Source organism: Alligator sinensis, unplaced genomic scaffold (assembly GCF_000455745.1).
Source record: "Alligator sinensis unplaced genomic scaffold, ASM45574v1 scaffold535_1, whole genome shotgun sequence".
In the NCBI taxonomy this organism is placed as follows: domain Eukaryota; kingdom Metazoa; phylum Chordata; order Crocodylia; family Alligatoridae; genus Alligator; species Alligator sinensis.
In genome coordinates this window covers 1,842,538-1,867,198 of record NW_005842157.1, presented here as the reverse complement: position 1 = coordinate 1,867,198, position 24,661 = coordinate 1,842,538, and the positions used below count along the sequence as shown (strand labels likewise).

At 41.4% G+C, this 24,661-nt stretch overlaps 1 protein-coding gene across 7 annotated transcripts; it reads left to right on the top strand.

Moving 5' to 3' along the window:
* Positions 1-132: 132 nt before the first annotated feature.
* On the top strand, positions 133-24,651 carry AKNAD1 (AKNA domain containing 1). 7 transcript variants are annotated; one of them, XM_014520828.2, is made up of 20 exons: positions 133-344; positions 1,859-2,310; positions 4,116-4,175; positions 4,641-4,692; positions 4,932-5,080; positions 5,193-5,249; positions 5,930-6,063; positions 8,666-8,834; positions 9,450-9,622; positions 9,996-10,098; positions 15,155-15,258; positions 15,913-16,001; positions 16,118-16,259; positions 16,735-16,847; positions 18,060-18,164; positions 18,264-18,368; positions 19,174-19,263; positions 21,561-21,636; positions 22,288-22,429; positions 24,430-24,651. In XM_014520828.2, the coding sequence occupies exons 2-20, from the start codon at positions 1,930-1,932 to the stop codon at positions 24,556-24,558; spliced, it is 2,373 nt and encodes a 790-aa protein (XP_014376314.1). In that variant the 5' UTR covers positions 133-344; positions 1,859-1,929; the 3' UTR covers positions 24,559-24,651. The 7 variants fall into 7 exon arrangements, 5 of the variants coding, with proteins under 5 accessions (XP_014376314.1, XP_014376311.1, XP_014376312.1 ...); XM_014520825.2 differs by having other exon boundaries at positions 1,859-3,075; XR_001358184.2 differs by lacking the exons at positions 19,174-19,263; positions 24,430-24,651 and adding an exon at positions 19,948-20,196 and having other exon boundaries at positions 1,859-3,075; positions 22,288-22,309.
* The last annotated feature ends 10 nt before the right edge of the window (positions 24,652-24,661 follow it).

Sequence of the window (24,661 nt, the reverse complement as noted above, 5' to 3'; positions counted from 1 at the left end):
CCCGGAAACCGGCATCATTCGCTCTGACCAATAGGATACGCGGGGCGGGGGAGGGGCCGGGTGAACGGTGGGCGGAGCCAGGTTTCACTCAGGGGCGGTAGGAATAAGCTAAGGCGCCAGCGGGGGCGTGATGGGGCGGCGGTGCCGGGTTACAGCGGTTGTAACCGGAGACGGGCCCCGCGTAACCCGGCACCGCGGTTGCGGGAGCGAGGGTAGGGGCCATTCGGCTGCGTGGGGGTGAGGCGCCAGTCGTGCGCGGGGAAAGCAGGACGAGCCGCGGGGATAGCAATAGGGCCCCGGGCCGGTCGGCGCAGCCTCCCCGCTGCCTCGAGAAAAGCTGGGAAGTAAGTTGGTGCCTGGCCTGACACACAAAAGCGGGGGGGGGCTGGCGCGGAGTGAGGGAGAGAAATTCATCCGCCCGCCGCATGTCACTGCCGCGTCCCCTTTGTAGCTACCGCTCCCCCGCTCCCCTCCCCTCCCCCATCTCTTCCTTCTTGCGTCTCTGCTCGAGAGAAGGGCTCACAGCAGCTCCAGAGTGACTCCGGGGTGCGGCAGGGAGACATGCACCTGCTTTGCATCCCCGTATCGCAGCCAGGAGGCCTTTCCTACCACAGCATCAATATAGCGCTCGCCAGGACAGAACAGGTCCCTGTGTTGCGAAGCGCTGCACGCAGATGCCTAGGAAACTTCTTTGTTCCAAAGAATAAAATTGAAGTCAATAATGAAACTGAGCATCTCTTTTGAAAATCCCTCTTGAAACGCTTCGAACCAATGCTGCAGAAAGAAATGGGGCTTGATGGGTGAATTTTGCCCTTAGTTTGCCTATTCTATCATTTGTCAAGTTTGCTAAATTGGGGCATGGCATATTCCCAAAATCCTTTTGAAAGTATTGGCAGAGAGTAAACCTCTCAGAGTTAGAACATGTGATTATCAAAAGCAGAGGTAGTTCCTGTCTCCATTTCTTTCTAGGGCTGCAACTCATTTTCTTTCTGTCTCTGTTCATGTGTGTACAGTGTCCTTTGGCACTCCATAAATAACAACACTTACAGAGGTGAAAATAATAGTATAAAGTATGAATGAGATTAAAAATACTTTTTATTTCATACGAATTAGAAAAGCTGGGTTTTTTTTTTGCAACGACGAACCACTCTGCATCTGTAGTAGTTTAGCAGTAATTCAGAATGTAGTTGTTTCAGGATTTCTTTGTATCCCTTCTCTGGTCCAAGTTCTGTCTGCCTTTGCTAACAAGGAGCAATTTAAAGAGCACCACTTCTTCTCCAAAGACTGTTGTAGGGTAGGGTTAGAGGGGGAAGGCCTGAGTAGAAGCCTGCCTACACGAGCTCTAAGCCACCCAGTGAATCCTAAACATTAGGGAAATCCTCAGCCGGCTGGTTAAGCTACTTCTATGTTTATAGTGTAGACAGGATTTAGTCCTTTGTATAGGAAAAACACAGATCAATGTTATGCTTGCCTAGATCTTGTTAAATATAAAGTAGCTTTATAAACATTATGTACTATTCCTGACCCCATTACCAAGTTAGTCTGTTTTGATTCAATTTGTAAATGTTAGGGGTGGATTAATTAACAAGGACCAACTAACTTGGTGCTGTAGGGTATAGGTCTGAGTCTCCTCTTTTCTCCGATATAATTTAAACAAAAATCAAATTGGATTCAGCACAGTTGATCCAGTTTTGTACCCAAGTAAAAGAGAATTGGGCTCCTCATGTGCATGCCTCCCACTAAAGTCTACTGGCAATTTGTATGGAAAATAACTACAGGCTGTGATCTAAAATGTGTGCTTTGCCTAGGTATGGTTCTAATGTACATAAAGACCACCCTAACTTTTCATATTTTACAGAATCTGATACATGCAGTAATGCAAAAGCTGACACAAAATGTACATGAAAACTGACAGTCAGTGAAATTCTTATGGCATATTATCAAAGTGGACCAACCAGGAAGGGTAAAAGCAAGCTATCTGACTGGATGAAAAACCCAGCAAATAACATAGTCTTAGACAAGTGTGACTATTCTGGGGATGCAACTGATGAGGAGCAAGAAGACTTACCTTATGATGGAGACTTGGAAAGAACCTACAAACACATCAGTGATTCAGATAACTTGAAGGATTGTACACTTATCGAAAAGAAATCTGATAATTGTTTACAGTTAACCTATTCAGAAGTTAGCAACCGTTTAAAAGAGACGAATTATAAAATGCAACAAGTACCTCAAGAAAAGGTGTTTCCTTACCATCCACCTGCTACAAGGGCAAGTGGAATTAAAACTGAAATGACAAGAGATGCTCTAGTGAGTGGAACATCTTTTGAGAAGGAATTAACAGTTGGAGTGTTCAGTATCCCAGTTAGAAATGAACATTTCGCCAACTCAAAAATTTCTGATGTTCTTTTGCGTCATTTTTCCAAAGATGAGCTATTGAGTGCAAACCATTTAATTGATTGTGAGACTATCCCAGAGACCTCTCTTACTGAAAGTGTTGATGAAGCTATCCTGAATAAAATGAGGATTTCAGAATGCACTAAGCCCACTTTACCAGCAGAAGCACAGGCAAAGTCCTTTGAAGATTATAATTTCCTAAAGCAAGAAAAAATATTTGAAGCTGTTCACAGAGATAACAATTTACTAGATGAAAATAAATTTGTTATAGAAAAGGGAGCTACTTCTTATTTTGATGAGGGAGAGCTTATACAGAAGAATTCTGAATCAGTTACTGGGACTGAGGATACAAACAGCTTTCAAAACACAGGAAAAGAGCATGCGTATCAAAAAAGTCTGTTTGAGAGAACAGTGTCATCCCATGCATTTAAATATGGCCAAGGCCAAGTTCATTATTGCCTTCCTGATGTTTCTAAAGTTGCTTCAAAAGTTAAAACACCAAAAGGAAATAACAATAAATCAATTCCCATAATAAAAAACCCGAAATCCTCCCCCAATTTGCTTGTGAAATCATCAGTTGTGAAAGATGTTTTAGAAACTATGAATTATTTTGATTCTAGTGAAGTAAAGATTCAAGAAAAGGAAATGTGTATTCCTGAACTAGGGCAACAGCTAGAGGTAAATGAGATCTTTTCAGCTAGCTGGCTAGGATTTCATAAAATATTAATGTCAGTGGAAATTAAGTGCAGTGTTCTGCAAAGCTCAACACAAATCATTCTTTATGCAAACAGTCCTCCAGTAGCCAGCAATTCTATTAATTTAAGAATTAATTGCGTGAGTAAAGAGTTTCAGGACTGGGCTTTTAGGCTATAGCTTTAATTAAAAGAAACCTTTGATAAGATTACAGAATATCTCTGTGATTTATAATTTAAATGTTTCCTGTCAAAGTGCTATGAAACTGGTTATAGTCAGTTTAATTTTTTGATTCCCAAACCTTTGCAAAATATTGTGTTTCTAACTCCCTTTACTGTTGCTCAGCCTCTGGCCTGTGGAACTATTATCCAGCCCATGGCCACAGGTCTGGAAATTTTGCAGCGGGGGAACAGTGGCAGCATTTATTGCTGCTCCTCTACTGCCAAACTCCTGGACCTGTGGGGAACCCCACAGGCTGGATGATGTGGCTCTGTATTCTAGATCACGCCAGTACGCAGTTTCAGTCCATGGCCTAGCAACTTTGGGCTGACACTGCCAGATTTGGGGTACAGGATCTGGCTTGTAACTGGCCCTGTACCAATCATCAAGCTCACAGGGCTGGAGGGCTGAATACCACTGGGATAGTAGATTTACATTTTTAGGATTTAAAACAATAATTAAAAGTATATGTTAATAGTGTGCCTGATCTTGATTCTGTGTAAGCCATTGGTGGTTTTGTTGTTGCCCTTTTAACTCCCCAAACCTTTTTTGTGATGACCTTTATTGACTGACTGTGGGTCCCTTTTTAAATTACTTAATCCAGTATTTTAGGATTTCCTTTATTATTGTAAACAGCAGTTCATTTAAAGGTCACTTTTCATATGCAGCATCTGTCTTTGGGACTACTCATATACATAAATCTGGTCTTTTCTTCTTTGAAGGATTAGTACCTTAGTGTATAAATGTATTAAATATGTATTGCAACACAGTAATAACTGTTTCCCTTTACTTTGGATGAATGCAAGATGCTGACAAAACAGGCCGAAACTCAGAATCATATTGATCACCTGAGATTTGATTATAAGGTAAATCTATCAGAATATTATAAAACTGAATACATTTTTCAAGAGACTTTTAGTATCTTATTTTTTCTCTAAGAGTGATAGGAAGTGTGCATAGTCTACTAAGCAACTTACCGCTTAGTATTCTTTTTGTTTGTACATATTCTTTGTAGACATGTTTGGCGACATAAGAGATTTAGGAGTTTAACACTGTACAACGGGAGTAGCAAATAATGTCTCATAAATGTACCACGATTACCACTTAGATTTGTATTCTGCTCTATGAATATGAATATTTTAAATGCAAATACCTGATAGTCTCAATATGTTAATTAAACAAAATACCTTTTGCATATTGCTTGTTTCTAATTAACCATTCCTACTTAATTTCTACATGGATACACAGTATTAAAACAGTTTTCAAGTTAAGTTATTTATATAGAAATTTATTCTTATTTTTTTAAAGGCCCTTTTATATATTCTTAACAGAGATATCCTCCTGCAGGGTCTCCTAATCCAAACTTTGCCATTCACTCAGGAGGTAAGGGGATATTTTCTGAAGTATCTATATTTCATTCTCTTAACTATTCTGCACAACCTGTACTTGGTTTGTCCTAAGTAGCTTTGTCAAGTAGTTGAATTTATGTTGGTTTTGCAAATAACATAAGTTCTTCGTTTTACATGGTTATGGCTGATTTATTTTTATGTTATGTAATCAGGGAAGCTTTATTTGGAAATTTCAACTGATACTTTATCCTCTATTTTTATGATGTTATGTAGGATTACAATCTGGGAGAATTATCACAGCATTACCATCACCTGGTGCAGCAGGAGAAATGTGTTTAAATCTTAACTTGTTGCAAAAAACAACAGAAGGAGAAAAGATGTCTCAAATGCTAAAGGAACAAACAGAACAACTGAGAGCTGAAGTAATATATATGAAAGAGCTTTATTAAAAGTCTGTTTGACGCTGATGCTCATATATTTAGTTGCTTAGAAAGTCTACAATCATATATTAAAGTTACCAATTTTCTGTTGAAGGTTGAAGATTTTTATAAACATGTAACACAGGCCCCATCTTCACAAGATCATTGTCTGGTAAATTCACGTTTTTAATGTTTTTCAGTTATTGTAAATGTGCTTTAAATGGCATTAGATTTATAAGTATGGTAACTTAACTTTTTCATTAAGTCATATTATATTGGTAATGAAACATTTTTTGCTCTATCCCTGGAAAAATTACTGTAGTATAAAAAATGCCAAGATAAAAATTTGAATTTTCATGAAGTATTTACATTCCCTAAACTGGTGGTGCTCAACCTCTGGCCCTCAGAGCTGTCATCCACCCCATGGGGCTCTCCATGAGTCTGGAAATTTGATGGTGGAGTTGCGGCAATTAATGCTGCCATCTCTCACCCCGCAAATCGACCCCAGATGCTGACCCTGCACATGGGATCAGGCCCACGGATCAACCCCACACCACTCATCTGGGCCCCATAGCCCAGAGAGACTGAGCATTACTGCTCTAAATTATTACATAAATCTCAACCTGAAACTGTTTATGAAGACCTTTAGTCAAATTGTTATGGAAGTTATTGGGAATTTTGTCTGAGCAAGACCTCATGAGTAGATAGGGCAATTTATGCCCATAAGAAGCTTTTAGTGAAATCAGCAGTGAAACTATTTTGTTCAGTAGTAATAGAATTAGGCTTATAATGTAGATCAATACAAATTGCTAAATAAGTAATTTCAAAATAAATTACCTTTTACTTGTTAAGGTGTTAAAGCAATTAAAGGGATACCTTGATGCATTGGAACGGAAATATGTAGCCACTAGAGAGGAACATCGTGGTTTACAGCTACAGAATTACAAGCACAACCCCATAAGTGTGGGCGAGTTTGATCCTGACAGGTCAGAGATATGGCTACTAAACAGTACGTGTACTTGTTTGTGCTCCCATTATCTAAGCATCTTATAAACATTAATTAATTTACCCTCACAAAATTCTTGTCAAGTAAAGATTATTGTTCTTGTTTTATGTATGAGAAAGTGAGGATGGCTAAGTGATTGGGCAAAGTTATGATTATGTTAGAGCGATGTTATAGCATGATGGTCCAGGAAACATGTAAGAGGCATGGATTTCTTAGCATGGTATGTTTTATTGGACCAATTGCATAGTTGGGATGGAGTCAGACAGTCTTTTGAATGCAAGACATTCTTCATCAGATTAAGACTATGTTGCATTCAGAAACTTGTCTAATTCTATTCGAGCTATGTAATTGGTCCAATAAAAGATAGCACAGTAAGAAATCCATGCCTCTTAGCAAAGTTACATATGGACTCTGTAGCAGAAACGGAAACTGACACCTGATCTCCTGAGTCTCTGGTCTCTGTATTACGTTTATAATATGAACCTTCTCTGAGAGAGAGAATTCCAACCTTTAAAACTGGATATTTATGCTTATCAATTGCTGTAAAGTGCTTTGATACATACTATAATTGCTTTTTTAAATGCAAACAATCAGATCTTAAAGCACTTAAACATACCATATTTACCTGAATCTAACACAGCTTTGATTTTAAAATGACCTCCCCCCAAAAAAATTAGATCCAGTACAGGGAAAATTATAAATTTGTTATAATTTTCCATGTATAGAACCTAATTAGTGGAAGGTTGCCTTAAATTCATCCCCCTAGTGCTGTGGTTTGGAAAGCACTGGCTCCCTGTGACTGCCCTCTACATGTCCCCCTGCTATCTGCCCTTGCCTCCTGCTACCTGGCCCCTCTGCCTGCCCCTCACTTCCTACCCACCCAGCCCTTGTCCCCTGTGCCTGCCCCCCACCCTGTCCCTCTGCCTCTTGTCTCCCCCAGCAATACCTACCTCTCCCTACTCCCTCCTCCTCCCCCGCTTACTTTCTGCTCCAGCTCCGGGGCAATCAGTAGCAGCCCAGCTTTGGAGAGGTAACAGCAGCTCCCAGCTGGACCAGGTTCAGGTTGGAGGGACTAGAGTTTGAGCTAAAGGGGGAGTGGCAGCTGGAGTGGGGGGGAGCACAGGCTGGGGGCAGACTATAGGTGGGAGCAGGGGATGAGGTTGCAGGCACGGCCATGGGAAGCAATGGACGGGGGAACAGGCTGCAGGTCCTGTCCCCCATCTTGGAGTCTACCCCAGTGTGCCCCCTCCCCACCAAAGGAGTCGTTCCAGCCTGGGGCAGGTGAGGGCTCAGCTCTGTCTTCAGCACTAAGCCAGAGTGCAAGCTGAGCTGCCACCTGCCCTGGGCCAGTACTCAAATCCAAGATGAAGTTTCTTTCCTTTCTGTGTTGTTTGGAGGGAATTCTCATCTTGGTTTTGAGTAAATATGATATTTATGTATTGCTCAATGTTGCTGTGGGTGGCTCCTGTGTATCTTGTTGCCCATGGGAATTTTTGGTTCCAACTTAAACAGTAGGCTCTACCTTCAGTGTATATAAAGAACTTAAAGAAGGGATAATCAGAAGTGATCATGTTTATCTGACTGCTACCTAAACTGGCCAGGAGTGAAGGGATTAGATACCTAAGTGGGTATCTGTTTGGTGCACCTAGACGACACGTGGAGAAAGGCACTTCCCAGTGTGTTGGATGCTCTGCCCCAAGCCCTTTCCTGGAGTTAAACTATTAAAACATACCCTAACAGATAAAATCCCGTTTGCCTTGTGCTTATGCTCAGTACTTCTCTAATACTAGCCCTAGTTTTTATACCACTGCAGACATTCTACTGCCGCTCTGTTTGTCAGTGGCCTCTGACGCTCCTGATGCAAGAGTTAGCAGATAAAAGGTGCTTAGTGTGCTCTAAGAGTGATTACAGGATTGAGTCTAGTGATGAACCGTGCATCATTTGAAAACAGCAGAACTTTAGTTTGAACTAGGCCTTTGAGCTACTTGTGTTGGTGCTGTCCCACACTTAACCGGAGCAGCTTTGCAACCACTGCTAAACAAAAACCTTTGGTGCCAATGGAGTCAGCCTACAGCTGAGTTGAACTTCTGAAAATGTCAGTAGTGTCAAAACGGTGTACTTCAGTACTTAGAGGCAGATAGGGTTCTAAATGCCTTTATATATCTCAGCCCAAACTTTTTTTTGGCTAAAATTTAGTTTAGTTTAGAAAGGTGATGGCAAATTGCAGTGCTTAATTCTATGCTGGAAAGAAGTCTGTCAAAATACATTATTAAATAACTTTATTTATATCCTAGTCAAAACTTTTCAATATTCAGAATACAATTACACTGTATTTAATATGGTAAGAAATTGATAATACCTTATGTATCCTAGTTATAATTAATGTATTACTTGTACTAGAGCCACACTATAATCAATATGTTTATTCAAGTACTTGAAGATTTAATTAAATATATTTTGAGTTATGGCTTTGTTTTATAGATGGTGACCACTTTCTTTTAACCTTGGTATTTCAGTGAAGAATAAGAACAGTTTATTGAAGTGGTGATTATAATATTTTGTGTTTTGTATTTTGGGTTTAGAAAAGTAGAGGGAGAAATATTTAGGCTTGGAATGCTGCTTGAAGATGTGCAAGAGAAAATGGATGATAACTTGTACAGTCGATGTTCCTCTTCACAGATAAGGCTTCTAACATCTCCTTCACTCTCTGCATGTGAATCTGTGATTTCATCTTGTTCTGTTCTTCCTGAGGTAACTCCTCAAGTCTTACAATTTAGGGACCAGATTCTTTTTTCAGTTACACAGGGACAAAGCCCATTAACTTCAAGGGGTTCCAGAAATGTGTATAGTGGAACTAATTATCTGAGTCTTTCCCTTATCTCATTAGTCATGTTGTTGAAAATCTAAATGTGACTATAGCATTGGTGAAATTAACTGCACTGGGAAAGAAATGACATATGCATTCAGATTCACAAAAAGATAGTTAAAACTTTTGAAAATGTGAAAGTTTTCTTCTTTGCAAATTGTTACAATTTAATTGAGAAAAAGTATGAAAATACAGACTCTGCTTGCACAAGATTCACAAAAATCACAGTTTGCTTGTGAATATGGTAGCATTTGGACTTGGATTATAAAATTGTAAAGAAATGTAACTGCTTCCCATAGTTCCACATTTGACCAAATAATAGATCACTAAATGCTTTCAAAATATGCTAATTGCTTTTAATGCCATCTGAATTTAAGAGTCCTCCTCTAAAACTTAAAGGGTAGAACTATTGAGTATGAGTCACTAGAGACTGTAGAAACAAAATACATGGGCATGTATTGTAACTTTTTAAGGTGTCTATAATATGGTTACTTTGACAGAGCGAATTAGTCTCAAGCATTAGTGATCCTCCAGGAAGGACAGCTACTGAAGTGAACTTCCTTGATAAAAAGAAGGATGAGAGCACAAAAAAAAGTTGGGCAACTGAGGTGACCCTAGAGAAAAACTGCCTGCTTTCTTTATATAATGACAATTGGGATCCTTTCACTCAAGTGTAAGTACACATTTATGGGGTATATGAGGCTTGATCAAATATCCCCTGAAGTCAGAAGACTCTCATTTGGGGCGTCAGAGCACGCAACCAGAAGTCTTGATTATTATCATAGAAATTCCAGATTGAAAATACTTACTGTTTGAGCTATTTCAACTATAGTACCAGGGCAAGATTATTTATTATAGTCATTTTGCAGTAGTTTGCATTATAGAAGAGATGTCAATATTTAAAATAACTACTATTGTCATTATCAAACAGATCAGCAAAGGCTCTACCACATTAAGTCCTCCTGTTTCAGAGAACCAGGAGGCAATGATATTACTGATGTTACAAGAAACAATGTTTTTAAAGTGAAATTTGCTTTTCCCCCTAGTCAGTTAAGATTACAAGAGAGAAATGCATCTGCCTATGAAAAAGATACTCAGCCTCTGGAAGAAGCCAGATTACTAGCAAATAAGAACTCTTCAGATGTAATGGTACAAAGTACTTCTATGACTAAGTGAATATTTTCTGGATTGAGCATGACTATTTTATGCAAGGCGTAATTTAAGTAGATGATATTTAATTGTCCCAGTGTTATGGCAGTTTGACTGTTGTTGTCCTGAGGTAGTACGATATATCACAACGTTGCCATACTGACTGCTAAGTAAGATGATTCAAACTGAAGAGCAGATTTTCTGGGAGTTCTGTCTGAGATTGTGAAACAAACATGATGGGTGGGTGTAGTTTCCCTGGGGGGACATGTGCTTGCTTATGCCATAACCTGCTCTCTCTGGTGGTTAGGTGTTAAGGGGAAAAGCACACAAAAAACTGCTTAGTTTTAAATGGGATTATTTGGGCCATTTGTTAAAGTCTTTGATTGAAAAAAACATTATCCCATGCCAGATCTTTTGAAAGTTACTCTAAAAGTCATTTCACCTCTTGTGTTCTTATCTAAGCAATAGAGATTATGTACAAATGTGGTGCAGTCATAGAATCATAGAAAATTAGGGTTTGAAGGAACTTCAGGGTCATCTAGTACAACCTCCTGCTCAAAGCAGGACCATCTCCCAACTAGATCATTCAGCAAGGGTTTTGTTGAGCCAGGCCTTAAAAACCTCCAAGGATGGGGAGATTCCACCACATTTCTAGGTAACCTGGTTTGGTGCTTTACCACTCTCCCAGTGAGAGAGGTTCTTTTCTAATATCGAACGTAAACTTCCCTTGCTACAACTTGAGACCATTGCTCCTTGTTCTATCATCTCTCACCACTGAGAACAATCTAGCTCCATCCTCTTTGGAACCATACTTCAGGTAGTTAAAGCCTGCTATTAAATTCCCCTCTCAGTCTTCTCTTCTGCAAACTAAATAAGCCCAATTCTCTCAGCCTCTCACAAGTCATGTGTCCCAGCCCCCTAACCATTTTAATTGCCTTCCACTGGACTCCCTCCAACCTGTCCACATCCTTTCTGTATTTTGGGGGGGTGCAAAACTGGACACAGTACTCCAGATGTGGCCTGACTAGTGCAGAAGAGAGGAATAATTACTTCCATCGATCTGCTGGCAACACTCCTACTAATGCAGCCTAGCATGCTGTTAGCCTTCTTGGCAACAAGAGCATACTGTTGACTCATATTCAGCTTACTATCCACTGGAGCCCCCAGGTCCTTTTCTGCAAAGCTGCTGCTTAGCCAGTTGGCCCCCAGCCTGTATCGGTGTGTGGGATTCTGCCATCCTAAGTGCAGGACTTTGCACTTGTCCTTGTTGAACCTCCTGAGCTTTCTTTTGGCCCAGTCCTACAATTTGTCCAGTTCACTCCAAATCCTAGCCCTACTCTCCAGCATATCTACTACACCCCCAGGTTGGTGTCATCTGCAAACTTGCTGAGGGTGCACTCCATCCCATCTTCCAGATAGTTAATAAGGATACTGAACAAAATTGGCCCCAGGACTGACTCCTAGGGCACTCAGTTTCATAGTAGCTAGGGTCAGGATGGACCTGAACAGATCATCAAGCCTGACCCCCTGCCACAGGCAGGAATGAATGCTGGGTTCACAAGACCCCAGACAGGCGATTGTCCAACCTTCCCTTGAATTTGCCCGAAGTAGGGGCAAGGACCACTTCCCTGGGAAGTTGGTTCCAGATTTTGGCCACCATAACTGTAAAATATTGCCTTCTGATCTCTAACCTAAACCTATTCTCCATCAGCTTATTACCATTGTTCCTTGTCACCCCAGGTGGTGCTGGGGAGAAAAGGGCTCTGTCTATTTACTGTTGATCTCCCTTGATGAGTTTGTAGGCAGCCACCAGGTCCCCCCTCAGCCTCCTCTTGCTGAGGCTGAACAGGTTCAGGTCCCTAAGTCTCTCCTCGTAGGGCCTGTCCTGCTGCCCTCTCACCAAGCGGGTGACCCTCCTCTGAACCCTCTGCAGGCTGGCCACATCCCTTTTGAAGTGCGGCGCCCAGTACTGGACGCAGCACTCCAACTGTGGCCTGACTAAAGTCGCATAGAGGGGGAGTATCACCTCTCCGGACCGGCTTGAGATGCACCTTTGGATGCATGACAAGGTATGGCTGCCCTTGCTAGCTGCAGTCTGGCATTGTCGGCTCATGTTCATCCTGGAGTCAATAATGACTCCAAGATCCCGTTCCGCCTCTGTGCTTTCAAGAGGGAACGCCACAGCCTGTGTGTATGCTGTGGATTCCTTCTCCCAAGGTGCAGCACCCTGCATTTGTCTATGTTGAACCCCATCCTATTCTCATCTGCCCACTTCTGAAGTCTGTCTAAATCTAGTTGCAGCCTCTCTCTCCCTTCAAGTGTGTCCACCTCGCCCCACATCTCAGTGTCATCAGCAAACTTGGACAGCGTGCTTTCCACCCCCTCATCCAAGTTGCTGATGAAGATGTTAAACAGTGCGGGCCCGAGGACCGAGCCCTGGGGTACCCGACTGCTTACATCTCGCCAGGTTGAGTGCAACCCATCCACCGCTATTCTCTGGGTGCGCCCCATCAGCCAGTTTTTTACCCATCCAACTGTGTAGGCATCAATGCCACAGTCGCTTAATTTATTGATGAGGATGGGGTGAGAGGCAGTGTCAAAGCCTTCTTAAAAAGTCTAGAAAGACTACATTCACAGCAACACCATCATCCATGGATTTAGCTACTGTCATAAAAGGCAAATCAGGTTGGTCAGGCAGGACCTGCCTTTGATGAACCCATGCTGATTGCCCCCGAGCATGATTTCCCCTGCTGGCCCGCCACAGATGTGCTCCTTGATGATTCTCTCCAAGATGTTCCTGAGCACCGAGGTGAGGCTTACAGGCCTATAGTTACTTGGGTCCTCCTTCCTCCCCTTCTTGAAAATTGGGACTACATTACCCAGTTTCCAGTGACCCAGCACCTGGCCAGATGACCACTCCATTTGATACCGGCTGCCAACTGGTCCTCAAGCCACTGATTACTACCTGTTGAGCCTGATGATCCAGCCAGCTTTCTATGCACCTGCCAGTCCATTCATCCAACCCATACTTCCTCAGTTTGCTTGCAAGGCGGCTGTGGGAGACCGTAACAAAAGCCTTGCTAAAGTCGACGTACATCACATCCATTGCTTTCCCTGCATCCAGAGAGCCAGTCGCCTCATCGTAGAAGGCAGTCAGGTTGGTCAGGCATGACTAGCCCTTGGAGGAAAAGAAATTGATCAGGAGCAGTCAGCATGGATTCACCAAGTGCTTTGAAATGGATTCCTTGAGGACCTACTTCATGATTTTTCCAGGGACTGAGGTGAGGCTGACTGGTCTGTAGTTCCTTTTATCCTCCTCCTTCCCCTTCCTAAAGATAAGCACTATATTTGTGCTTTTCCAATCATCTGGAACCACCCCCAGTCACCATGAGTTTTCAAAGATAATGGCCAGTGGCTCTAGTCGCATTAGCCAACTCCCTCAGTACCCTCAGATGCATTGCATTTGGCCCCATGGACTTGTACATGTCCAGCTTTTCTAAGTAGTCCATAACTTGTTCTTTCACTGCCCTGCTCACCTTCTCCTTAAACTGTGCTGCTTAGTGCATAGTTTGGAAGCTGACCTTGCCTGTGAAGACCAAGATAAAAAAAGGCATTGAGTACTTAAGCCTTTTCTTCCTCATCTATCCCTAAATTGCCTCCTGCATTCAGTTAGAGGCCCACTTTCTCTGAACCTCCTCTTGTTGGTAACATAAGTGTAGCAACTCTTCTTGTTACTCTTTATGTCCCTTGCTAGCTGCAACTCCCATTGTGCTTTGGCCCGATTTCATCCCTGCCTGACTGAGCAATATTCTTATTCTCCTTCCTAGTCATCATCCCACCCATCAGTTCTCTGAGGGAGTCAAAGTCTGCTTTTCTGAAATCCAGGGTCCATATTCTGCTGCTCTCCTTTCTTTTGTCAGGATCTTGAACTTTATCATCTGGTGGTCACTGCTGCCCAAGTTGCCACTTCTATATCCCTCATCCCCCACCAATTCTTCTGTGTTTGTGAGTGCAGGTGAAGAAGAACATGGCTCTGACACTCTCCAAAAACTTCCTGTATTTCCTGTGCACTGCTATATTGCCCTCCATGAGAACCATGGCCTGTGATCTGAAAACTTCTGCTAGTTGTCTGAAGAAAGCCTTATCTACCTCATCCTCCTGGTCTGGTGGTCTATAACACCCACCACAACATCACCATTGTTGCTCTCCCCTCTAACCTTAACCCAGAGACTTTGAACAGGCCTATATCCTGTTTCATACTGGAGCTCTGAGCAATCATACAGCTCTTCTACATATACAGCAACTCCTCCTCTTCTCAGTTTGTACCCATCCATGACAGTGCTCCAGTCATGCAAGCTATCCTACCAAGTCTGTTTATTCCAATTGCATTGCAGTTCCTTGACTGTGAAAGGGCTTTCAGTTCTTCCTGCTTGTTTCCCAAGCTTTGTGTGCTTGTGTACAGACACTTGAGGTAACTAGCCGATTGCCAAACTGTCTCAGGAAGAATAGGCCTTCCCTGTTGCCCCCTCCTCCTTATGCTTCCTCCAGGTGTCCCACTTACCTCAGGGCTTTGGTCTCCATCCCCTAGTGAACCTATTTTAAAGCCCTCCTCACTAGGTTAGCGAGCCTGTCTGCAAAGATGCTCTTTCCTCTCCATCAGGTGAATCCCATCTCTTCCTAGGAGTCCTACCAGTTGTTCTTGGAACAACATCCCATGGTCTAAGTTGAATTCCTGCCGGTGCCACCACCTGCGCACCCATGCATTGATCTGCAAGATGCGTCTACTCCTGCCAGGGACCTTCCTCTTGACCAGAAGGACTGAGAACACCAGATGTGCCCCTGTCCCCTTCACCTTCGCACCCAAAGTCCTTTTACATAAACCAGAATTGTGAGTGCGTGGTAAAACAAATTGAAGATAACTGATGGCATGAAAAAGTATTGCTGAAGCCACAGAAAGAGATATCAAAATAAATAAATGTTGCTTATATTATACTTGAGATAAACACAACAGTGCAGATAAGTATGTCTTAAGTACCGTGTGTTCTTTGTGATGCAGCGCTTCCTTACACCTGAGGAAGAAAATGGGGTAAGAGGGCTAGAACTTCATAGGCAGCCTATGTTAAGTCACAACCATACTACCGATCAAGGAAAAAACGAAGGGTAAGTAAGCACTTCATGTATTTTACTAATTGCAAATAATACAGCTAAATGCTTGTGCATATTCACAGGTAATTATTTACACTCTAAATGTGTTCATACAGTGACTGTCTGAAATTTAAGTAGTTGCAATGGCCTCATCTTACAGTTAAGGTGGCTGCCTTTGAGTATACAGGAGCCAAAGGGAAGAGCTGGTAGCAAAAATATCATCATCCTGATGCACAGGCAGTTAATCACATTAAGTGAAATTCTGATGTTAGTGAAAAAACATTAAACTGTCACTTACAACAGAGACATGATTTCACTCAGTAAATTGCATCTTAGTCCAGGAGAGCTATCCAAGGCTTAAATTCCACTTACATATTACTGTAAAGGGCATAAGTAAGTCACAGGTTTTCTGTGGGCCCTTTGCACAGAAATAAATTCATTCCATGGTTGTTAAATCATGAATTATTTAATTATTTAAAAATATTTAAAACAAAATCCAACATTTAATAGAAGCCACAGGGCTTACCCTAATAATGACAAATCAAAGGGAAAAGAGCCGAGTATATATAGTTATATAGACAGACATCAAGTATTCAGCTCAGTTCTCTTACTTGTAGAAATTCTCTCTCATGAAATCTGGTTTCATTTAATCAGCAGTTTAAATTTTAGGCAAATGAAATCTCCATCTAAAGCCAAGCTTTCAAATGTGTGTAATATGGAGCACAACATTCTTCATCTAAAAGTGCTGCAAGAGCAAGGTAGGAGCAAAAGCAAAAGGCTGTCAGACTTTTTTCAGTTTATTCAGTGAATCTTACCATTTCATAATTCTGGTAAAAGTTACTTACTATTCAATTAATTTTTCTAATCGTTTCAGGAAATTTAGTCCATCCCTCAAATCACTGTTTTCATAAAATAGTAGAAAACTGTCCAGATGAATACGATAATACCATACATCCCAGATTGAAAACACAAATGTCAAATAAGGCAAACAGAATACCTCGCTCTTATGTTAAGAAGTGAGTATAAATTGAATATAATCTCTTAAGCAATACAACAAGTTAAGAATATTAAAAATGCTGTGAGTTGGTTAAGAGACTGATTACTTAAACCGTTCCTGGTCACCTTACCATTATTTGTGTGTACTTGTCTAGGGTAAAGGCATGCCCAGATGCATGCGTTTGTGCACAAACATTTATGCGCTTTGCTAACAAGAAAAGGATTACTCATTTTTTAAAGTTAAGATGAATCAGATCTTATTGCCATGACTCATGCTGCAATTAACAGCTTAGATTTTTTGTTTAGCTATTACTCAAACTCCTAGGTTTCATCTTGTCCTTCAAAGCTCAGTAATCTTGTTCAGACATATTTCCTTTATGAATCAAACTTTTTCCTAAATGAATGAATTAGAAGATGTTAATGTACATCTTATTGCCCATAAAGGTTTTTATCTATTTGTTAAAATCTAATCCTTGTACTGTTTTTAACATACAGAAGTAAAAACATGGAGAACAGAAAAACCGACGGCAGAAAGTCAGTAAGCAGACAGCATTCAGCCTTCATTCAGGAAAAAGCAATGGATTTAGATTTATCAGATACTAATCTGAGTAAGTAGCATTGGCACAATGTCCACAGCTGTGTAATATTGGTTCCTTGTAAGATGCATAGTTACTGTAACATTTACAAGGTCTGCAGAATACGAAGACATGTTTATGGACCTTTTAAACTTAACACTCACTAAAATGACATTTTTGGATAAACTTCCAACACTGCAGCTGCAAAATTTCCAGAATTAGAAGTATACTGATATGCACACAGAAGTCTTTGTACATGTTCACAACTGCGCTCACACATTGAGCACTTCCCAGAGGCTTTAAAAGAGATTGTGGACTTCTTTCAAACTTAACTGGTTAGGCTATTAAACTGAACAGGTTTTAAATGATCATTGTCATTTGTAGGGTAGAGGCTTTTTATAAGAAAACTCATTCATTATGGCATTCATTGCCCTACTTGGGGTTGGGAGCATATTGATCCCTCATATCCCACCTTAGCAGTATAGCTCCACTGGACCCACACCATCAGAGACCACCCTGTCTCAGAGTAAGGCAGATGCTAGGTCTGTCAGTAGTTTAGTTAAGACTGGCATTGGAGTCTGGACAACAGGTGTTTATTTCTGCTGTCGAGTACTACTCTCTTTGAGAGTACTCTGGTGGCTTGAGTGGTTTTTGGGGCTGATTTCAGATCTGAGCATGTGGGCTTCCTATTTCTCTGAATTACCTTTGATATTCATTTCTCTGTGATGTCTATATAGAGATTATATGCAAGCGCTGGTACTTCTGCGAGTACTACTATTATGTGAATGTGTTAGAACAAGGTGTTATCTTATTCTTACATTTTCTTTCATGATCCTCTTCACTTTCAGTGGTTCTAGAAAATTCTCCAATACTTAGCATTTAAACCATTAAAACACAAAAACCACATACCTCGAGTCTGACTTCAGTAGGACTGCCTGCTGGAAGAAGGCTCATTTTGTAGAAGAACACCTGAGATGTGTCAAAATGGGAACTGAATTCAGATTTTTCAAAGATGTCTTTTGTGTCTTCAGGGAAGTCGCTTAATATGATGAGGCTGAATTCTCTATCTAGAAAATGGATCTACTTCATACATATGAAGAATATTGAGAAAAGAAATTCATTACATGATAGCGAGGTGCTCTGATCAGATGCTGGTAGAAGCCATAGGGATACATAGATAGACTAGGTAATGCAGCATGTTATCTGTAACTTTATTTTAGGCATCTTCTGATACTTTTGATTTAGGCAGTGATTCAGAAGACATCTCATACTGTGTTTCTTACGTTAATTCACCAAGTGATGACTTTATGGAACAGAAGACTAAAAGTTATAAGCCACACCAAACCAAAGGTACATATGATGTCAAAACTACTAAAAGGTTTGTATGAAAACTTTTTACTGTGTAATTTTTTTTGGTTTTTTTACAATTATGACATGACTTATTTTCAGGTTTCAGATACAACACAGGAAGCAGAGATTGGTTTAAATGTGGGAGCTGCAAAGAATCTATTCAGTCCTGTGCCATGTGTAGAAACAAAAATCTCAGCTCACCTCGTGAGTATAGCGTGTTACTGGAAGACTACTATCCACAAGCCAAGCTTTATGTATTACAGCCTATATCTGTAATGGCAAAAGGAAAACCTCAGCTTCCATATAAACAGTTGGAGTTGTATTAATGCCAGTGCTCAAGTTGGCTTGACCAATTCAGTATAGTATAGATCTTTCAGGGAGAGATTATGAAATCCACCTTTATATAAATAGTTGCTTGTCCTCTGGAAAGTCCTTCTGTAAACCTATGGTCATGAAATATGCACACACTGAGTGTATCCCATGAGCAATTCAACTCATGAGTACAGTGTGACTAAATATATTGCAACAAAGCAGAATCCCTTTTCAGGTCACACAAATGCTTCCTAGTGTAAGCAACAGACCCTAGAGACTCGCATGTTTTTTTGGTCAGTTATAGCAGTCCCTTGGTGAGACAGGATGGCACCTTATGTTTTCTACCAACATGTTCCAAATATTGAAATCTTAGGTATCACTATGCCAACTACCACTTGCTCTTGGGCCACTGTGCAGTGTTCTATGAAAATAAACTAATCTTTTTTTTTATTCCAGCTTCTGCCACTGTCATGTTGTATGATTTTCAACAAGTCAGACAGCCTGATTATTTTCAGAAATGTTGATCACTCAAAGCAATTTTTGAAGTCTCTCAACACTCTGGCTCATGTTTCACAGGGAGGAATACTTAGATTAAGTACCAAGATTTTGAAATATAAAATGCTGTGCAAGTGCTACATAGAATTAATGCATTTGTTATGATTATGCTGTGCTGTCATTAGTTTCCTTTTGCCCTCAGCATCATTACAGTCCAGGGATTGGAGTACAAATATATGCATCCATTGTCAAAAAAATGAAAGCACCCAGGAATCTATCAAAGATAATATTGGTAAATACCACTGACGTAATTGCAGTGCAATGTTTGGTGTGCAGTCTACACAGTACAAGCACCAACTTTTAAAAGAGATTTTGTGTAGACAGTATATTGAAATGTACAATACTAAACTGAAGTCTGATCAAGGAATGGATGCGTCTAGGAGAAGGCAAGGGAGACAGCTCAGCGTTTTGAAACACTGTTGGTTGGACAATACAGAAGCAAGCATTGTTACTGGCATGTTTAAAAATGCATCTAGGAAATGGGCTTTATATTTTTATGAAGGATTCTGTGCGCTTCATAGAATGCCACTTTGATTGGTCACCAAGCCATTTTTTGTTTTTACTAATTACAGCCAAAGCTTTAATCGGCACCCACGGGGAATGGGGGGTGCCGCATAACAAAATATGCTGGTTAACTGAGAGGCCCAAACAGGCTGCTATGCCCTGGGCTGTGGGGGCTCAGCGAAACCAGAAGTGCCACAGTGGGCACTTCCAGTTCCGTTGTTACCTTACAAGCCGGCATGCTGGTTAATAGAGCATGCTGGCTTGTAAGGTGCTGGTTAAGGCAGCTTTTATTGTATTAAAATATCAATTAAGAATAGTCTTTAAGTGCTTTCCCTTTTTTGTCTTGGTATCCAAATATTAGGCACTTTACTAACTTGATACCTGGGATTTCCTTTTGATTTGCCTGCAATAGGTGGAGGACCGTTGGAATCTCTTTACTAGTCATAGAAGAGGAAGCTATTAAAGACACTGGTCAGACTTCTGCAGTTTATAAACCCCACAAATAATAATGGAGGGAAAGGATTAATGAATAAAAGACTAATTAAAAGAGCATGGAAAGAACAAAATATATTACCTCTAGACACAATCTGGGCTTTTAAGAAAAACAGCAACGATTGCAAGAGTCTTAACATCTTGAATTGGCAGATAAAACTTTTTCTAGGTATTTTTGTTGTTATTTATTAATTCAATGGGTAAAGCAGAGGAGATGCTTTTTGTACTGCTCCCCATGACTGATTAGAAAAACAGTTAGTTTAATAAATGTTATGTCACAGAACAATCCCCAAAGCAGAGGCTGTAGGATAGCACTTAAAAAAAAAAATCTATCACTGTTTTTACCAAGTGAAATACTAACTGTGCAACTCTGCAGAGACACAGTTGGTCCAGGGAAAAAAAAACAAAACTTTTCATTTCTAGCAGTGGAAACTTCTGAGAAATGTCCATTCCTAGAAATGTTTCCAAAAGAAGAAACAAGAGAGGTATTTAGCCTGTAATTGTCTCCCTTTCCCTGCTCCTTGCACCTTCCCAAGACCAGGTCTGAGAGGGGAGCGAGGATGGGGACAAGTCTGTTCCCCAGTCCAACTGCTTCTGGGAGGGCTCTCTTAGCCTTATAGGCTTTTAGGGCATTTATACACATGCTCTAGGAGGAGGGAGGGGGTACTTCAATTAGAGCGGGAACGCTGATACACATGACACTGGAGTCTGCTGAAGCATGGTAATTACATTCCAGCAGACTCTGGCGACATGCGTTTCAGCATCCTTGCACTGAAAAATAGTGGCAGGGGCACTTTAACTAAAGCTTGTTTGAGCTTTAGTTAATCCACCCCTGCCACCATTTTTCAATGTGGGGATGCGAATACATATGATGCTCTGGGGGCTTTAGTTACAGTATGTCCAAGCAGCCTCACTGCATGTGTATAGGCACCCTTAAATTGCTATATGTGCCACCCAGCTGGGCAGCATATGTGGCCTTTGAAGCCAGCAGGGCTGGCTACTGGGACAAGAAAAGCTTCCCTGAGCTTGCTTCCTGCCACTGCCAGCATGGAAGTCACCCTTCCTTCCCCATCACACAGCTGGGCAGCAACAGTAGCAAGGGGAAGCCATTGAGCCCAGGAACTAGGCTGAGGGAAAGCCCAGTCCACAGTTAGGGGAAGAGGCAGGGGACAGCAGGTGCTGTTCCCTTTCCCCCCTCCAGACCAGGCAAAGAGGGTAGTGTACAGAAGTTTATTCTTGGGAGAGTTTCTCTTGTAAGGAAGATCTTCCAGGAGGATATCTGCTTGTACCAGAAATACTTGCTCCAATTTTAATATTGTTCATGCATAAGTGCATTGCTAATTTGTCTATTCATTAGTGTAGTGGGCTACACAGATTGAGAACATATACAACCTCCTCCTCCCCCCCACTCAAAAAAAAAGCCACCCCACAAAACCCTATTCTGTCATACATGAAAAATTAGCTATAATTTCCTATAGACTTACAGTACCTTACTTGATGACTATGGCCTCAAAATGTCATCTCTTTTTTCAGAGAAAAAAAGAATTGCTGCCCAAAGTGTTTCCAGAAACAAACAGCCAGATCAATTTGTACGCAGACTTTTTGAACAGTAAGTGATAGCAGTTGATTTCTATAAAAATTACCACAGAAAATTATTATTAAAAGATGCAGCATGCATGGAAGGCACTGGTATGCATGTATGCAATTCTGTTTTGCATATTAAAATTGTAGCTAGTGAAAGCACAATATATAAAAGGAGAAAAATTGTATACATTATTAGATTTGTTCTAATCAAGCAAGCCAGGTTGTGACAGATGTCTGTAGCAATGAGTTGCAGTACTTATATTAAAATAGTCTAGTCTTTTGTTTTTTTAATTCCCTTGATAATGTAAGTGGTTCTTTATTTTATCTGCTCATAGAAACCCGCTATAATTTTATATTAAATAGGATTTTACTATAATTTAGACATATGCCAAATTAAACATTTTTAATACTGAGTGCCTTCTCTTTCAAAGGAGGCACTACTGCATGTTCTAATGAACATACCTGTCTATAACACCAGATTCCCTACTCCCACATCAAGCAACTATCAGTCTGTAATTGCAGTATACATAGCATAAATGTAACACACCAATAATACTGCTATTATTAAACAAGTAATACAATATAAAAAATTACAGTAGTATTGTTTAAAAATAGGATTTTTGTTTTGGTCACTACAAAAAATGTTTGTATGAATATTCCATGTTTTCTGTTCTAGACAAAACTTGGAGGTTCCCAAAGCCTTGTTCTCAAGGATGTATGATACAGTTATCCTTTCACCTCAATATTTAGCCATCAGGAAGACTCACAGTAGTAATTCAGTGATTGGAAATAGATACAACAGTGATACCAAGACAAAGGTAAGAATTGAAGGTGAAATTTTCAAAGATATCCAGGTAACTTGGGGGAATAAGTCAGACTGACTTTCAGTGGCAGTCTTTAAAATTCTATATAGATACTATCAAATGACATAACTTGTGTTGCACTTGTTGTCTAACAAGGTGGGGTGGGGAATGTCACTGGCTTTTGAATACAAATGCATGCAATTTACCAACCTATGCCAAACTCATGTAACAACTTTTTCACTTAGCTTCAATAAGTTTCAATTTACTACATTTAAGACAAACGCATGCTAAATAATTTCTGCATTAAGCCACAGAGAGAACTGACAGAGCAGAGAATTTCCTGCTTAGCTTCTAAAATGGACAGTTCAGAACGGGTAGCTTAGGGGGACAGGAAATGGCTGTCACGTCTGCATGATGGCAGTCTTGAGCTGCTTCTTGCCCTATAGCAAGGCTGTTCAATTTTTGAATAGCTGGGGGCCACACATTCCCCAGGGCCACACACCATGCTATGCTTCACACAGTGGGCACCATCCACTGCACCATACCAGATCCCCCATGCCCTGAACACTGCCATATGCTGCCCTCCACCCCAGCATCACACGGCAGGTGTGAACCTGCTGTACTGCATGGGGTCCTCAGGTGCCTCCTAAGCTCAAAGTTTCCAGTGGTGGCAGCAGCAGGAGCTGGAGCCATGGGGGAACTGGGAGCCCGACGGCCACAGGTTAACGGCTTGGGGCCTGGATGTGGTCAACTGGCAACCAGTTGGGCAGTCCTGCTCTACAGTTAACTAGCCCTGGGGGCCTGTTTAGTAGGGCTGTGCAAAATTTCACTGGGTGTTTCGTTTCAAAGCTGTTTCGACATGTTTCGAGCTGAAAACAGAAAAAAAAAATCGAATTGAAACAAAAAGCTTTGAAACAGCTTTGAAACAAAACAAGGGCACCCAAAATGTTTCAAGTTTCAAAGCCAGGATTACTTGGCTTTAGTACCGGTCCCAGGCAGCAGCCTCCTGTCATCCGGCGTGCAGATTGGGGGCTCACCCCCAGGAGGCCTGCGGGGCTGTGCCAGACTCCTTTTGGGGGTGCAAGCCCCAAGATCTGCGTGCCAGATGACAGGAGGCTGCTGCTGCCACCTAGGACTGGTGGCAGCAGCAATCTTCCCCAGAACTGGGTGCAGGCTATGCCCAACACCAGTCCCAGGCGGCAGCCTGAGCTTTCTCTCATCTAGCACAGCCCGGCAGTCCTCCTGGGGGTGCGAGTCCTCAGATCTGAGCCCCGATGAGAGGAGGCTCAGGTTGCTTGTTCACCTGGGACCAGTGCTGGGTGCGGGCTGCACTCAGCACCGAAGAAGATTGCTGCTGCCGCAGCCTGAGCCTCCGCTCATCAGGGCTCAGATCCAGGGGCTTGCACCCCCAGCAAGAGTCTGGCACAGCCCCACAGCCCTCCCAGGGGTGCGAGCCCCTGACCTACACACTGGATGACAGGAGGCTGCTGGCAAGTGTCTGGACTATTGGTTTGACCAGTCTGAGGTACAGTTTCCCAGAAACCTCTGCACCTATCTCCTTGGCAGGCTTTATGGCCTCAGAATGGGCTACCATCCCTGTAATGTTCATTCAAATCGGGCAAGAAATGACCAAGTTTTAGGCATTTTCATGATTCCCCATTATAGCCTATGGGCGAAATGTCAAACAATTAAAGTTTTGACAAAAGGAAACGGGACAGTGCTTCGAAACTAAATGAAACACTGTCCCTTTGAAACAGTAAAACAGACATCGAAGTGAAACAATAGTGTTTCGCACAGCCCTACTGTTTAGATTATGGCACCATCCCCAGACTGCCCCTAATCTCTGCCTCCTGATTTCTCCCCCAGAGTTTGCAGGACAGTTCTGCAGGTGTCATTTGACAATGTTGTGTCTCATTTTTTAAACACAATACAATTCTGTTTTGTATGTAAAGGGATATTTTAAATTACCAGGGAAATAAATATCTAACAGTTTGATTATGATTGGTTTCCAACAGATTTTAAACTCTGCTTTGGATCATGCCATACACACAGCAAACAGCTTGAAGAAAACTACAGAACGAATGGTACAAGCAGTTTCTGAAGATCTAGCTAAAGTTAAAACTCATCAAAATAAACATTTTTAAGCTATTCAAGCACTGGTATTCTTCCTGTTAGGAGCTGAGTGCAGCTGGTCTTGGATACATGAGAAAGACACCTGAATTATATTATATGAGAGACAGCCCTGTT

Coding starts and splice junctions, on each gene's coding strand:
- AKNAD1 (XM_014520825.2), top strand. CDS start 1,930: ATGGCATATTATCAAAGTGGACCAACCAGGAAGGGTAAAAGCAAGCTA. Junction 5,250..5,929: donor CTTCACAAGATCATTGTCTG/GTAAATTCACGT, acceptor TTACTTGTTAAG/GTGTTAAAGCAATTAAAGGG. Junction 8,835..9,449: donor CTTGTTCTGTTCTTCCTGAG/GTAACTCCTCAA, acceptor TTACTTTGACAG/AGCGAATTAGTCTCAAGCAT.